The 17,873-nt window shown below is 37.2% G+C and overlaps 1 protein-coding gene across 1 annotated transcript; it reads left to right on the top strand.

Moving 5' to 3' along the window:
* Window positions 1–14,788: 14,788 nt before the first annotated feature.
* LOC116169125 lies at window positions 14,789–15,556 on the top strand. The gene has a single exon (XM_031485151.1). It carries the CDS (start codon window positions 14,789–14,791, stop codon window positions 15,554–15,556), a length of 768 nt encoding a protein of 255 aa, XP_031341011.1.
* Window positions 15,557–17,873: the final 2,317 nt, after the last annotated feature.

The raw sequence follows: 17,873 nt of genomic DNA on the forward strand, positions 1-17,873 counted from the left end.
TTGTTGCTACAACTCCAACAACTGTACCGAGCTTGGCTATTATCGACCAACCACATCTTACTGCTGAGCAACAGAAATCCTTAGCTATCCTCCTTGATCAGAAATTCGAAGCCATGGGGACCCAGTTAGGTGTCACTACAGTGGGGAAACATGAGATACGCCTTGTCGAGGGTGCGACCCCCCTTAAACAACGCTATTACCCCGTTAACCCTATTAAACAAAAGATTATCAACACCTGCATCGATGAGATGTTGAGAGACCACGTCATAGAACCATCTAATAGTCCGTGGGCTTCTCCTGTATGTTTAATCCCGAAGAAAGATAATACCTATCGCTTCTGCGTGGATTATCGCAAGCTTAATTCTTTGACTGTGAAAGACTCATTTCCTCTTCCCTATATTTCTACCATTCTTGACCAACTTCGAGACGCTCGCTACCTTAGTTCGCTCGACATCAAGGCGGCCTACTGGCAAGTCGAGGTGACCGAATCTTCCCGACCTTATACGGCCTTCACTGTGCCTGGGCGAGGACTTTTTCAGTTTCGTCGTATGCCCTTCGGTCTCACCAACGCCCCAGCCACCTTCCAACGCATAATCGACACCGTGTTAGGACCCGAACTGCAACCTAATGTCCTCGTATATTTGGACGATGTCATCATCGTTTCCCAGGACTTCGATTCGCATCTGCGAATTTTGCAAACCGTCTTCGATAAACTACGTGCTGCAGGGTTCATTCTTAACAAGGACAAATGTCATTTTTGCCGTTCTGAGCTGAAATACCTAGGGTATGTGGTCGACGCTCATGGATTGCATCCGGACCCAGACAAAGTAAAAGCTATTCTCAATATTACCTCTCCTACTAATCTTCACGTTTCTTAGGTACCTGTAGTTGGTACAGAAGATTTATACCGGAATTTTCAACTATTGTATCACCTTTAACCCGACTTCTTAAGAAGGATGTTAAATTCGATTGGACTTCAGAATGTGAAGAAGCCTTTGTGCAATTAAAACAACTTTTAGCTACTGCACCCATACTTCACTGTCCTGACTTCACCAAATCTTTCATTTTACAGACCGACGCTTCAGCCTATGGTCTAGGCGCCGTTTTAACTCAGACTTTTCCCGATGGAGAACGAGTGATTTGTTATTTGTCTCGATCCTTGTCCCATGCGGAACGTAACTATAGCACCACTGAACGCGAGTGTTTAGCTGTCATTTGGGGAGTGGAGCAACTTCGCCACTACCTCGAGGGAGTTTCATTTACCGTGGTAACCGACCACCATTCTCTCCTATGGCTTCATTCTCTTAAAGATCCCCAGGGACGCTTAGCACGCTGGGCACTTCGTCTTCAACCGTACACGTTTACCCTTGTACATCGTAAAGGTAAGGACAATGTGGTACCTGATCTCTTATCACGCACCGTACCCATCGTCGATGCTATTACCCCTTCGGACGAAACTGTCAATCCCGAAGAATTTCGTAACTCCACCGACCCTTGGTACCGTGGTATGTTTGATCGACTGGAACTACATCCGCAGAAATACCCTGGATGGAATACGAGGAATGGTCTACTGTACAAGTACGTTCAAACCGCTTCGGACACCCGAGACTATGAAAAATGGAAACTCGTTGTTCCCAATAATTTTCGCCGTGCCATTATACGAGAATGCCACAACAATGTCACATCTGGACACTTCGGAGTGTATAAAACTTTCTGGCGTATTCACCAACGTTACTATTGGCCCAGAATGCTTCTTGACACCAAACGTTTTATTAGACGCTGTTCCACTTGTGCGGAACAGAAGCCTGAACAACTACGACCTGCTGGTCTTATGGGATCTCACCCTAGGATTTACGAGCCTTGGCAAATGATCAGTTTAGACTTCATTGGTCCCTTACCACGTTCTACTCAGGGACGCACTCACCTTTTGGTTGTCTCTGATTATTTGAGTAAGTTTGTACTTCTTTTCCCCGTAAGGACTGCGAATGCCCAAACTTTGGTCAAGTGCATTGAAGAGTCCGTGTTTCTTGTGTATGGAGTACCTCAACATATTATTTGCGACAACGGTGTGCAAATGCGCAGCCGTCTTTTTATGAACCTTTGTGACCGTTATCATGTTAAAGTCCGTTTTACACCCTTTTATCACCCTCAAGCCGATCCTGCGGAACGTGTGAACCGGGTGGTAAAGCAACTCATTTCCACTTATATTAAGGACAATCATCGACATTGGGATGTCAATTTAGCTTCGATTGCCTGTGCCATTAGAACCTCTAAACACGAAACCATTGGTGTTACTCCCTACCGTGCTAATTTTGGGAAAGAATTTCGTATTCGAGGGGACAGCTTCGACACTGACTTGACTGACAATGAACCAATTGATGTTGAACAACGACTAGCCCAACAACAACAACTTTACACTAAAATAGTCGAACGGATTAGGAATACTCATGACCGAAACAAGCGAACCTATGACTTACGACGAAGGCATGTAACTTATGAGATTGGAGATCAGGTCTGGCGTAAAAACAAGTCTATTTCAGACGCCACTAAGGATTATTCTGCTAAATTAGCTCCTCGATTTTTAGGACCCTTTACGATTGATCGTAAAGTAGGGTATCTCACTTACGCTTTGAGGGATGCTGATAGAAAACCCGCAGGCCTGTGGCATGTCCAAGATCTTAAGCCCTATGTTGAGCCGGAAGATCATGGTTAGGTTTGGTATTTTTTTTTAGAATTGTCTACCGTTGACGGACGTTAGCTGTTGTTGGATTTTACTCTTTTTGACTTTTATTATCGGATTTGACTTCATTTAGTGTTGACACTTTGTCTTCACGCAATTTTTTGGGATGGCTGGATGGGGACTGTCGGTTGGTCCATTAGGGGGTTGTGCCGATCTTTCTTTCCAGGTGCAACCTTCCTGCTCGTTCACCAGAGCCCTTCTTTATGTTATCATTTCATCTCACCCTCATCTTTTCGTAGTATGAACATTGAATGATTGAGCTACGAGAAGGGTGCGAGGCCTTGTGCATCTTTCGGGATCACAAGACTCCCCCGGCTCAGTATGAACTTATGAATGCATGTGAACACGAGGAAGGAGATGACCTGTGCAAGCTTCGGTGACCACAGGCTCTCCGGAATCAGAGTGACTAAGTTTCTTTCTCTGCGAATGTGTTAATGATCATTTCTATCTCATAGCACCTCCTGTCATTTCATCGTGCTAGTACATGGTGGCAGTGAGGAGGCATCTTTTTTTTCTTCTGTGTTTGTCTGGGAGGGTTTCCTGTACGTCTATCCTCTATCGTACTCTTCTGGGATGGGTCGTTTTGTTTAGTTTGTTTTTGTATTTTTGGGATGGGAGTTTTTACCGGGGGCGGGAAGGAATGCCACTTGTGGATCCTGTTGTATCTCCTTGAGTGAGCTACATGGGAGTGTGAATTTTGTATGACTCAGGGCAACAGCCTACCCACCTACCACTTTTACTACCCTATCCTTATCCACTTTGCTTCCTTCACTTAGTATACACCTTTATTTTTATTCCTTTCAGTTTTTGTTTGTGGAAGTTGTATTGCTTCATGATACACTTTCTTTGGCTTGTTTTTTTTTGGTTTTTCACTTTTTTTTTTCCTCGTACCAGCCGAATGCTGAAGAACTCTTGGAAGGCGTGAAGAGTTTGGCTGTTGCCTAGCGAATCTAGAGCGATAGTTGTTGTGAATGAGTCACTTGTGTTGGTGCGGCAGGATCGATGAGTGGGATTCCGGGTTATTTTTGTTTTTGGGTTTTCACTAGATTAGGTTGTGCTGTTTGTTGGGTTTCACTTTAGAAGGTCGTCGGATAAACTTCTTGGAAGTTTCCCGCCTCTCGAAGGAGAGGGGGAGTGTAACAGTTTTATTATTATATCAACATTTTGTTCGTATTTCCATTGCAATCACCCTGTTTATAACTTTTCTATTCTGTGGTAGTCACCTTTTGTAACCTTCACATTCGTTTATTTCCGTACCTGCCCGTTTTAATGTTGTATATTCCTATTATTGGTCTAAAAGCCAATTTCCGCTTTAGATAACCTATGTAATTTGATAAACCGTAAACCATATATGGTATTGGTAAGCTCGATTGCCCGCGTTAATTGGTCGGAAGCAAAAACATCGTGGGGGGTTAACTTTCTATATCCAAGCGTCGTTTGCTTTAGGTAGAAATAACATTTAGTGATTTTGTAAGGATAAGGGGCGATGATATAACGCTATTTTAGATATAACCCATTATCTAAAGGGGAATAGGAAATAGACCAGAAATGAAAGCACATCCTTGCAAACGAGAAAGGCTTTTATTAGCACCCGCTTCGCCCTGTGCTTATAACAATCGAGAATGTTTCCAAGTTGAAACTCATAGGCTCCGATATTAGGGTAAATTTAAATTAAAATGTTAACCACATATTCCTGCTTCGGTTTTATGTATGTCCATTTTTTCGTGCCCATTTCGTGCTCTTGCTAATTAAAATGGTTGTGCTCATCAAATAAAAGCCGTTTTAAAAAGGGCACGTCAGTTTTGATTTTATGTGTCTGGGAGTACTTTGGTTCATTTATTTGCAAAAAAACAATCATGTATAATTATATTAAACAAAGACGTGTCGAATGGTTCATAAAAACATGGAATGTGTATTTATAAAACAGATTTAATCTAATTACTGCACGTCAATTTCGACATAACGTGTGTACAGAACGTAGGGTATAAATTATCGTTGAATTTCATTGTGGTAACTGTTCAATTGCAAATAATCATGAAAGAGTATGCGGAAGTGCCTAGAACCGATTCGATGGAATGTCCGGGAAAATACAATGGCATATTCCCAATCCTGGATACTTTCATCCCCTGCGCCCATAAACCACCCTTTAACATTTTGAAATGACATGCTTTTATTTGAGATGAGCTATTTAAATATGTCTTGCAATTGTTTGTAGTTATGGGATGTCAAACATATCTGATCACAGGATTAGAGGAAAGCTTGCAACAAGAACATACAGAGGAAGGACCCATTTTTCAGGTTTTCGCCTATATCTTGGAAGCACTTATCTCCAGGAAGCTTTTCGAGGTTCTCTCTCGTGTGGAGAAATTTACATCCCCACTTCTATGAGCTCCCGAGTCATTAGCAAAGTACAATCAACGCATAAGCAGTTACAGTTACCTCACATCCTAGGCAATTCTCGGCTGAAATTTTACCGGCTCGCTCGACATAGACGATAAAAATTTAAATGGAACAATCAAGCTACACCTACCAGTCTCACTACGTCGCCACGTTTTTGAAATCTATCTCAGGAATTCGAAGTAAATGAGTTGCACCGCGGCATCATAGCTGTATATCAAAGTTGCACCTGTTAAATGGAATCCGTTTACTTGCAATCACATTTAAAGTACAGTATGGAAGGAGAATCGCGACATACAATTAAACTGAACATTTTCTAAGAAAGAAACACAAAGAGCAATTATGATTAAATCTTTCTCCTGAGGTTTCAAACACAATTTTCAAAACTCGCTAATGAAGTTTGCTAAATGCAAGTTGCGCTTAGGTGCGAGTTAGATTCTACTGTAGGTATCATTTTATACATGCTGATGCACTCTATCCAAAATGTTGTGATATTTGAAGTTACTAATTAACTGCCGCTTTTGACATCAAAGAAGCTGCTTCCTTTTACGGTATATCAGTGAATTAATGAATGTAGTCACTGCAAATAGCTGACAAATTAAAGCTCCTATTTCATTCGTTTTGTTAACATTTCACAGAGTGGTCGTTAGTGTCTATTTCCACTAAAAAACACACAATCGCTGATGAGAATCAAACATATAACGAAATACAGGCTACTAAATGAATCGCTAGTAATTTAATGCAACATTTTGTATCCTTTATGTTGGTTATTTGAATCCTCATTACGTGACATTACTGGAGAAACACAATAACTGAAAGTTCTCCTATGAAATTCACAACCGTAAAAAAACCGACGTTAAAAATGCTCTTAGAACCAAAAGATCAACTTCGTGTTTTTCTGAACCGCCGTGTAACAAGAGCATTTTTCTTGCGTTTTTTTCGCCGTCAATTATGCGGAAGTAAAATTTCTATGTTGTAAAAGAGTCAAGGTTTTAAAAACATTCCCCCAAACAAGCATTGTTCGTGATATGTTCAAGTTTTTATTTTGTCGATTGGAATAACAGTGTGCTTTCATAATCTTCCCACGATTATCAATGGGGTATTTGTCGCCTTGTTGTCTGGCTACGGTTTTGAATTACACGCTGGAAATCGGTCGTGTTATGTTACTTCTACAAGACATTGCATTAAATAAAGCTTGATAAAAATGGATATTCGCGTTTAGAGAGAATGCGAAAAATCTGAAGATCACCTGTTAGCTGGTCAAGAGTACAGTTCAGGTAGACTAGTGCTTTGTTCGGCGACCTTGTCAGAAAGTTCAGAGTTTATCATTCAAGTTGTAAAAAATACGTTGCACAGAAGGCGTTTTACGTGAAGTGGGAATCAAAAAAGTGTCAACATCGAATTGGTTTAAAAAAGACAAGACATCCGTTCATTATTCAGTTTAGACTGGCGTATAAGTTTCGAAATCGCAAGTTATGTCAGTTCACCAGAATAGAGTTCATTAAAATTACGCCAAGGGATATTTGGGTATTCAACTGTAGGCGTTCAAAAAGCACGTAAATGTGTAGTACCAATTCAATTAAAAGACATCTTTCCCTATTATAAACAAGCGTGTTTGCAAGGAAATTCTTTGGGAAACATTACCTAGTATTTGTGCAGCGTAATAGAGCAGAGGCGAAGTAGTAGTTAACAGGAAAGAAAACTGTTAATATAAATAATATAATGACAAAAATCTCCTTCATCGTTATTGATTAGGAAGCGTTTGGTTCTACGAATTCTAAACTTTCATAACAATATAATGTAATTTTACTATTTACCTGCTTGACTAGGCAAATATATGACTACTTTCAAGCATATTTGCGGCGACTCTAGATTTACCCCAACCCAACGTTTATTATTTTTGAAGTGCGCCATGCGCTTTTTAAACCAAATGTTTAAGAATCCTTTTGTTTGCCTAATATACAGTGTGTCCCAGATCGCGTGGGATTGCATGGGTAACTTTGTTATTATGAAAGATAGAGAATTGGTTAAATGGGCAATGTTTTGCAGTTTTAGATGCTTATTTAAAATTTCCTTTTGGAAATTCAAAATGTCGCATAGGTTTGACGTAAATTAAAAAAAACTAAAATTGGTCATTTCCTTAAATGTCTTATATCATCGAAAGTGTAAGAGATATAAAAAAAAGTTTTATATAAAAGTGGCTGTCTTTGATACGCTTAATTTAGAATTGATGTCAAAAAAAATTCAAGATGGCTACTTTTGAGGAACATTTACCAACTTCTTAAAGTTAAATAGGCGCTATATCGGATTTTTAGATTACTTGATAGATTTTTTAATTCTCTTTTCAACGAGCCATCATAATATAAGATTGAAAATAAGATACCAGTTATATCAACGGTTTTTATATTTTAATCAAGTAGGCTGTGATGAATTAAAAAAAAACAGAACAAAATCTATTCGAGCCAACAAAACAATGAAAATAATTACATTAGATGTTTAAAAAATCAGGGGCGCACTCATGAGAGGGGGGTTTGGGCATTACAACTTCCTCCAAAATTTTATATAAGTAGGCCTAGAAAAATTTTGATTTTTATAACATCACTTATTGACTATCTTATTATCCATACTTACATACCTACAAATGGCTACAAACTATCCCCTCGAAAAAATGTCATGCCATTATCCAGTTAAACACATTTCAAGACACTTCGCTTTATTTTACACAATGTATTACCATTGATGCATTGTCCCAGGTCACATTTTGTAGGTCAGTAGGTGGTTTATCCGCAAGAATATCGAAACTAACAGTTTTACCAGTCCGAGTATATGGACAGATGAATCTTATTCTTCTAACTGCGAAGTGTTCAAATCGACATTATGAACACTACTCGTCACAGGAAAACCTACATGTTGTAGTTTCACACCAAAATCAAGTATTATTTTTTTAAATTAATGTATTTTATGGCATAGTGGGAAGTCATGTAATTGGACCGGTAATCTTCGATGGATCTTTAACTGCTCACCATTATTTACAAATTCTCCAATAAACTTCCTTAAAGGATTTTTCTCGACAACGTATGTTTCGAAGGAAGGGTTGGTTTATGCTACCTACCAACAAACTGGCTACTCAGGTCACAGTTCACGAATTATGTACAGTACATTAAATTATAAAAGTAAGTACTTAATTAAAAAATAAAAGTAAAGTGGAAGTAGCTACCACTACAATAATAATATAATAATAATCATCAATGGCAACACGTTGCCTAAACTAAACTGTCTTGAAGTGTGTTTCACTAATAATGGCCAGTATTTTAAACATCTGGTGTAATTATTTTCATTGTTTTGTTGCCTCGAATAGATTTTGTTTTGTTTTTTTTTTATTCGTCACAGACTACTTGATGAAAATACAAAAACCGTTAATATAACTGGTATCTTATTTTCAATCTTATGTTATAATAGCTCGTTAAAAAGACAATTAAAAAATCTATCAAGTAATCTAAATATCCAATATGGCGCCCATTTAACTTTAGGAAGTTGGTAAATGTTCCTCAAAAGTGGCCATCTTGAATTTTTTTTGACATCAATTCTAAATTAAGCGTATCAAAGGCAGTCACTTTTATATAAAACTTTTTTTTATGTCTCTTATACTTTCGATGATATAAGACATTCAAGGAAATGGCCAATTTTAGTTTTTTTGAATTTACGTCGAACCTATGCGACATTTTGAATTTCCATAAGAAAATTTTAAATAAGCATCCAAAACTGCAAAACATTGCCCATTTAACCAATTCTCTATTTTTAATAATAACAAAGTTACCCATGCAATCCCACGCAATCTGGGACACACTGTATACTTGATTACAGTCTTTGCAACTTATTCTGTATATTACCGATTTATCCTTCATATCTACGCGGTATTTAGGATTACCCAAAAGTTTGTAATAGTTTGTAAATTTAAACTGTGTCGTCTGTTTAATAATAATGAAACGTGCTTAGATTTAGGATATGAATCCAAGATGGGATCCAAATTAGTGAGCAATCTGTCTCCTTTTTTTAGTAGTTGAACAGCTTCCATAACCGACGTTACACAAAGGATGCGAAGCTTTCATAAAATTGAAATGATATGCTCGTATTTCCTTAATTGAAATGGCAAATCAAATTCTCGTCCTGAAGGCAGGCATAATTCGAGCGTAAGGCTATATATAAAAATAAATTGCAAAATAAAGCCTTAATTGCCAATTATGATGCTTAAATTCGAATTTGGGACTCGACGTGAAAGGTCCAATTTATTTTTTGAGTAAAAATAAATACTCATTGAAGACGCATAACGTGCGCAGGATGTACACCTGTTGACGTTTCCTCATTTTCATCACTTTCCGTAGAGTTTACAGAGAGTGAGCTTTAGAAATACTGGTGTAAAATGCGGCCTAGAAAGCTGTTGAAAATCGCCGACTTTTGGTATGGCACGGCACGCTAAATACGGTGAGGTAAACCCTTGTGAGTCGGACACTTTAAGACAACTTTCAAAATTGACTTCTTTTATGTTTTCATTTCGAGAACGTCGTGTTATTATTTCGCCGTTGACAGTTTTTTGTTGTTTTATGAAAGTAGGAACTCGAAACGACCAGTTTTCAGCTTGAAAGGATACGACATCAAAAGTGTATTATTCCTTAAACGACACCCGGTTGAAATAAGAAAGTTTGATATATAGAATTTTCCTTTATAGTTTCCACCAGATACTAGGCTACGGGAAACTTGCATAACTCGGTTAGCTCCTTTTTTTCCTTAGCACAAACTTTTATTTGATGCAGTTAGAGCTGGCAAAAGTAAAATGTTTTTCTGTTATTCCCATTTTATTTAAATCGCATAAGAAAGAAAAGAGGGAAAATTCCCTCACGTAAAATTACTTCGGTCGATCGGTATTTGAATAAAAAAAGGAGAATAGTAGGGGGAGGTTTCATTTCTTGACAAATTATATTATTTCAGTATTCCAGCTTTAACTATTCCGCTGAAAATGCAATCTGACATGTGTCAACGTCAGGCGCCTGAACTAAATTAAATCTATTTCGAAAAGCAAAGGAACAGAGTGGCAAATTGTTTTGATCGTATTCCTGCGACGAGAAAAAATAATTTAAACATAAATCTTACATTTTTTCTAAATAAAAACGTGGACGCGCTGTTTCTTTATCTCGCCGAATGCAGCGATGTAGTATTTTTGGATCACGTCAGTTTGCTGAAAGTCTCCTATTCGGTCTCCTCCGTAAATTTCGTACCGCAATGCTCATGAAATATTTTATACCCAATCTACTAACCTATATCGCAACACATAAAACATAATAGCGGGGAGAATTGCTTGCTGTCGTTTTATTATCACAGATTTTCTGGACGCCGTTTCCTTCATATACCTAGTTTAAAATTATCTTATAAATAAGTAAACAGAAAAGTTCGGCGTCCGCAACGTATCCCTTGTGCAATTACAACTTCAATTAACTTTTATACACCCCTTTAGATAAAATTTTCATGTAATTTGTGAACAATACTGCTATATCAAACTAAACTCGTCTTAAAATTGGATAAGACTTTTTGTAATAGCCCATGATTTTCACAAACTAAATTCTATAAGGCGGATTTGAATTATCTGTTATTTCTAAATTTTTCGTCGTATATCTTTGCGAGTACTGTAGACGAGTTCCAGTATGCTGCACTGGCACACCTGCATTCCCAAGCTTCTGCCTAACCTACAAAAAAGGGTGGGTTAACAGAGGACACAGCTGCCAGCGACTTACACACCGAGAGGCTCTGAATTCTCACACATAGGGGAAATGAAAGGAAACAAGAAGAGTAGAATATGGAACGGTATACCAAAGGTTGGTTTAGCTCTCTTGAATATCCACACCCGCGTCTCAGCCTCAAGAATGCTGTAAATTAAGAAGTCTATCGTGAAGCGATAGCACTCCCAAACAAAACAAAAATAACTGGAAATAAAAAAAAAGGTCGAGGGAAAGAATAGAAGTTAAACGGTCTGAAGTGGAAAGAAAAGGAAAAAGGGGGTGGTGGCGATGAGACTGGTGTGGGGAATTGGAAAGAGGGGGTTCAAGAATGATTTTAGAACAAGAAAGTACCCATCCGATGCAATGGTGAGAGGGGTGCTCATTTTCGGAACGGACATAAGGGGGTGGAAGGAACGGGAGGAACTGGAAGAAGTATTACAGGAAGGGTTAAACCAGGGGGTAATCACCAGACCTAAAATTTGTACAATACTTCCCCTTCGGGGGAAGTCCTTCAGTATACTTTCCCTTACTTCCCAGTACTTCCCCTTACTTTCCAGTACTTCCTTGTACTTCCTCCGATCTTCCCTAGTAGTTCCTACAAACTTCCTTTGTACTTTCCCGAAATTCCACTGTAAGTAGACATTGATATAGACTTTAGATTGGCTTTTTCAATGTTATACGTAGTAACGCTTATAACGTGTCCACGAAAATGCATTGTATGCGAAATACGAATGGATATGAAATGAATACTAAACATGAGATGAAAAATTAGATAAGTGTTAATTATTATTTATTTTCACACTATCTATTTAATATTTACCTTTGTATTTATATGAGGTTTGAATGAATTTTTAATATGAAAGAAATTAAGACATAAATAATTGACCTGCCAGCATTTATTGCTAAATTTTATGATAACATATACAACGTCATCCATTATTATTATAAATAGTGTTGGGCTAAGCACGCCTCCTTGTCGCAGACCGTCTTCCACGTTAAAAGTTTTTGATTGTGTGTTGTTTTTACGTACATAATTCCTATTCTCTGTATACAGGCTTCTTATTCCCCTTCTTAACTTTGCATTAACTCCTCTTCTTTCTAAACTTTCCCACACTAATCTTTGCGGAACTCTATCGAAAGCTTTTTCCAGGTCCACGAATGCTAAGCATATTTGTTTGTTGTATTCCATAATTTTTTCCATTATCTGTTTGATGGTGAATATATGATCTTGTATACCTCTGCCTTTTCTAAAACCGCTTTGTGCATTGTCTAGTTGGTGTTCGATTTGCTGCTTCAATCTGTTCTCTAGGACCCCTTCATATATTTTTGCGACGTTACTTAAGATGGTTATGCCTCTGTAGTTTGAGCAATCCTTTGTGTCTCCTTTTTTGTGTATCGGGATTATCACTCCTATTCTCCAATCCTCTGGCACTTCTCCTCTTTGCCAAGCTTTATTTAAAATTGTGGTGAGCATTTCTATTCCGTTTTTTCCTAATTTTTGTATCATTTCCGGTGCTATCTTGTCATGTCCTGCTGCTTTTTTCTGCGCTTTTACTCTCTGTATAACCTCTTCCATTGTTATGGCATCCGCCTCTTCTTCTATTACTGCCTCATTTCTTACATGTTTATTTGTAGTGTCTTGTTGTCTGTTATTGCTAAGTAGTTCTTGGAAGTATTCCCTCCATCTTTCCATTACTTCTCCCTGGTCTGTGATTATTTTGTGGTTTTTGTCCTTTAAGTGCATGGTTTTGTATTCCCTAGGTTTCTTCATACTTTTTAATACCCTATAGAAGAGTTTTTGGTTGGTTTTACTGTCTTTTTCCATTTTATTACCGAACTCCATCCAGGCTTGTCGTTTTGCCTCTATTATCATGTTTTTTACTTTTACTCGTTGTTGCTTGTATTTGCTATAGCTTTCCTCCGTCTTTCGTATCAGATATTGTTTCCACTTTTCTTTCTTGCTCCTTACCTCTTCTCGTATAGATTGATTCCACCAGCTTGTTTGTTTTTTATTTTTTCTTATCCTTATTGATCCACATGTTTCCTCTGCTGTCGATAGTATTATCTCTTTAAAATATTTCCATATATGTTTTAGGTCCATGTTTCGCCACTCATGCCTAGTTTCTAGTAAATGTTTTTCTATTTTTTCTGTATATATGTTTCCAGTTTCTTTATCCATTAATTTATACGTTCTTATCTTCTCATGTACCTGTTGCGGATGTGGTCTATGTTTTTGCTTTATTTGCATCTGGTTTCTGACTCGTAGCTTTGCCTCTACTAGATAGTGGTCGCTATAGATGTCTGGGCCCCTTTTCACTCTCACGTCTATTACTTCGTGCCTATATTCTCTTTTTATTAGCACATAGTCTATTATTGACTTCTCTCCCCTAGTTTGCGCCTCTCTTGTGTACATGTGTATGTCTTTGTGTTTGTAGTATGTGTTTGCTATTATTAGGTTATTTTCTACGCAAAAGTTAATTAATCTATCTCCATTTTTATTTCGGTGTACTTCGCCATAAGGGCCGATTACATCTGGTGTTCCCTCCATCTTTTTTCCCACTCTGCTGTTCAGATCTCCCATGATTATAAGCCTCTCTGCAATATTTTCCGTATTTTCCGAGAGTGCTTCCCAGAATTCATCCTTTTTACCTTCGCTTTCGTCTTCATTTGGTCCATATGCTATTAATATTGTTGTGTGGTCCTTTTGATGTAATTTTATTTGTAGTTTTAGCATCCTTTCATTAATAAATTCCCATTGGATTAGTTTATTTGCATGCCGTGCACTTACTATACATGCTACCCCCCCTCTTGCTCTCGTTTCCTCGCTTACGCCGCTATATAGGAGTACATCTCCCTCATCCATCTCAATGGCTCCTCGTCCTTTCTTCTTTGTTTCGCATATTGCTATAATATCTAGTTTCTCTTGTTTAAATTCTCTCATCAACTCTTCCTCTTTTCCGTTTATGCTTCGTATATTCCATGTTCCGAATTTCCATAGATTTATTTGTTCCATCTCGTTACCTTTATTCATTGCCAGTGTCGTCTCCTTTGTACTGTGTTGCTCGTTATGTATCAGTTTTTTAGTAGACAACACATGCTATTCGTCCTCTTAGAAACCACGCTCTGAGGGGACCTTTGACTGATCGTTCTTCCTTTCTTCGTGGCATCTTGTTCAGGTATTTCATTGCTTGATTCTTCAAAGATATCTTCTACTCCGTATTCTTCTCCGTTTACGATTAGTTTGTTGTACTTCATGAAAGCTCTATGTCCCATTTCTCTTGCCTTTTTTAAGTGCTTGCTCAATACTTTTCGTTCCTCCATAACATGTTTTGGAAAATCTTCTGTTATATAGATTTGTGTACCTTTTAATTCTTTTGTGCTTTTCATTACCTTTACTTTAGTTTCATAGTTTCGCATTTTCATGAATATGGGTCGTGTTTTGTTTGCGTGTTTTATTCCTATACGATGCAGTTCTTGGATTTCGGCTTCGAAAGTTATCGGAGTTCCCATGTCTCTTAGTATGGTTTCCATTTTTTCCTTTAGTTGTATATTCGTTTCGTCGTCTGCCTCCGTTACACCTTGAATTACCAGGTTATTTCTTTTGATCTCTTTTTCCAGATATCCAATTCTATAGTTTTGTTGTGCGACCGTTGATTTCAACTGCTCGTTTTCCGCTTTCAAATTAGCATTCTCATTTTTAATTTCGTTTATCTGCTTCTGGCAGTCATCAATTTTGCTTTCGATTCGTTCCGACGTTCTATTTAAATCTTCCAGTTGCTTTTTGATATCCGAGGTGCGTAAAACAGTAAAGAAAGTGCAGGTAGGGTATAATAAACTACAACCGGTAGAAATAAGTGAATGTGTGTTCGCGGACGATTTAATGATATGCGCGAAAAGTGAACGGGACTTGCAAATGAACTTAGGGGCATGGAAAGAAGAACTGGAGAAGAGGAACATGAGAATCAATTGTAACAAAACGAAAGTCATGGTAATTGGAAAGGAGAACAGAAGCATGGACATAGAAATTGGGTCAGACAAAATTGAACAGGTGGACGTATATAAATACCTGGGAGTACTGATACATAGAGACGGCAGCATGGATGCAGAAGTGCAGGACAGAATTAGCAGTGCAGCAAGATTATATCACGCGCTAAGGAACAAATTCATCTCAAAAAGGGAAGTCAGTGACAAAACTAAAATGACAGTGTATAAAACAATATATCGGCCAATACTAACATTCGGGAGTGAAACGTGGAACATAACAAGCGCAATAAAAAGTAAAGTGCAAGTAATGGAGATGAAGTTTTTAAGAAGGATAAAAGGAATAACAAGATACGACAGAATAAGGAATGACACAATCAGAGAGGAACTAGGAGTGGAAACGGTAATCCAGACAATAGAAACACAGCAACTAAGATGGTTCGGTCACTTAAACCGGATGGACGACAACATTCCAGTCAAACGTATATGGGAAGCCAAAGGCCAGGGCAGAAGGGGAAGGGGACGACCTAAGAGAACGTGGAACCAACAAGTGGAAGCAGTTTTGGATACAAGAGGAAAAACATGGATGGAGGCAAAAACGCTGTCCAGGAACAAGACACTGTGGAAAATGCTTTTGAAAGAAAGGTATCCCCAACCACAGGAATAGATCTAACTTTACAATGTATCAAATAAGTATTGTAATTATGAACACCTCACACTCCAGGGTAAGAGGTTTTTTTGATTATATATATATATACAACGGAATAATAATAATACCTATTCATAGATGGATATTTAACAATACTAATTTATCGGTAATCACGCAAACCGTTACTTAAAAGTATTCAGACTCCCATTAATAATTGAAATCTGAAAATGTGCATACTAACATATAGTTTTCCATAATCTATCGAAAGAAAATATCATCATTGTGTCACTTCCAGTTTTACCGGATGTGGATAGCAACTTTCTTATTTTAAATAGAACACCCTATATTGTATTTGCGGCATCTACATGAAGATCTACATCGTTTGATACCACATTTCCCTATACCCAGCATCAAAGGTTTTCAAGCTATTCAAGATTTTTCAAAATTTCTGTTTTCATTATAAGGTTAGAGGTTGATATTATTGATATTTTATGTGATTTTATGTAATAGTACATTAGGTATATACCAAGATAGAGAAGTCTAGTATTATTGCCTAAGCACGAAAATTACACCCTGAGGCGCTTGCACCGAAGGATGTAAGGTGCGTAATTTTAAAGATTGAATTAATGTTTTCAAAAGTAATACCAAAAACTCTTGAAAATCTCTTTACAAAGAAATTGTAAATAACTCTAAAAGTCAGTATTTCAGTATTCACTCGTCCTTACCAAAAACCATTCCACACTTTACGTTCAATTATAAGAAAACTCATTCCATTTTTATAACACGTTTAAAACTCAATCATGGCCGTTTTCGAGCTCATCTTCATAGGATTGGTATAATTGATTCCCCCCTTTGTACTTGTGATAATGAAAGTATTTGAGATCTAAACCATATAATCTTAAATTGCAAGGTAAATGCAGATCCTATCTTTCTTCTATATCAAGATCTAATTGATATTAATATTCCTCTCCCCATTAGCGTCCCTACTCCTTTGTCTTATTCATATAAAGAAGTGTGCGATATTTTAATACGATTTTTAGTTAGATCCAAAATAGAAATTTAACATCAATCCGCGCTATTCAATAATAGTTCTGTGGCAAATAGACGTAGTCTAATGCTATAAAAAAAAGACTTCTCTATCGTGGTGTATGCAGAGTGTCTTAAATTGAGTAGGATAACATTGCTATCTTTGTTATTATTATACTTACAGATTCGGTTAAATTGGCAAAGTTTATGTGTAGTCTTTGATGCGATATTTTGAAAAAAATAATTCGTTTCGTAGATAATTGGAAAAATGTGAAAACCGCCATTTTAAAAACGTTCAAATATTTTAGTTTTCTCTATGGAGTGACTTAAAAATCCAATATGGCGCCCATTCAAAACAAGGAAGTTGATGTCAATATCTCGATAACCGCCATTTTGAAAAAAAAATTCTATTGTATATCCATTGAATTTATCCCATCGAATCTTGCAACTTTTATTTGAAACTTTCTTCGATAGCTCTGTTTGTTACTAAAATATTTGAATTTCTTTAAAATGGCGATTTTTCATTTTTTATCAATTATCTACGAAACGATTTATTTTTTCAAAATCTCACATCGGAATATCCATTAGCATCAAAAACTATACAACTTTTCCAATTTAACCAAATCTGTAAGCATAATAATAACAAAGATGGCAATGTTACCTACTCAATTTAAGACATCCTGTATACTACTTTTTTTACTACTAGTAACGGGCGATCAAAAATGAGGTACTGTCCAGTCGCCTTTGGAAATTCAAGTTATGTACGATTTACCATGTAAACAAAAATTCCAAAGGCGACTCGACAGCAACTCATTTTTGATCGCATAGTACTTGAAGTCCTCTAAATTAACAGATCTAGGTATATTGTTAAAAAAGTGAACGGTTGAACAGAATTTTTGGTTTATTAATCAAGTGCGTGGAAGTAACAGTCAAGAAGGCCGTATTTTGTTCTGTTATTGAGATATTTTCAAAGAGTTCGAATTTCTTCAAAATGTGATAATTTTAAGTATGTAATTTCTCTGAAAATGACCGATAGTGGCAATTATTCATTTTAGAGAACTTATCTGAACGTTTATTGAGCGAAATTTCGGGTTGTGATTTCTAAAAGTGATAGAGTGACAGTTCTCATTATTGACTACTGGTTAATAATGACCACATTATTGACTACTTTGAACAACTGGCGAGAAAGCCTGCTTTACAAGTGGAAATAGATAATTACAATCATAGGTGTTGACTTTTTTGGAACGAGGCGGGATTTATGCCCTCGGAAATAATTGCCTTATTACTTTTCAAGTGTTTACCAAATTTT

This window comes from Photinus pyralis, unplaced genomic scaffold (genome assembly GCF_008802855.1).
Source record: "Photinus pyralis isolate 1611_PpyrPB1 unplaced genomic scaffold, Ppyr1.3 Ppyr1.4_LG4, whole genome shotgun sequence".
In the NCBI taxonomy this organism is placed as follows: Eukaryota; Metazoa; Arthropoda; class Insecta; order Coleoptera; family Lampyridae; genus Photinus; species Photinus pyralis.

Excerpts from the sequence above, each read along its gene's own strand:
- LOC116169125 (XM_031485151.1), top strand. The coding sequence starts at position 14,789 with ATGATATGCGCGAAAAGTGAACGGGACTTGCAAATGAACTTAGGGGCA.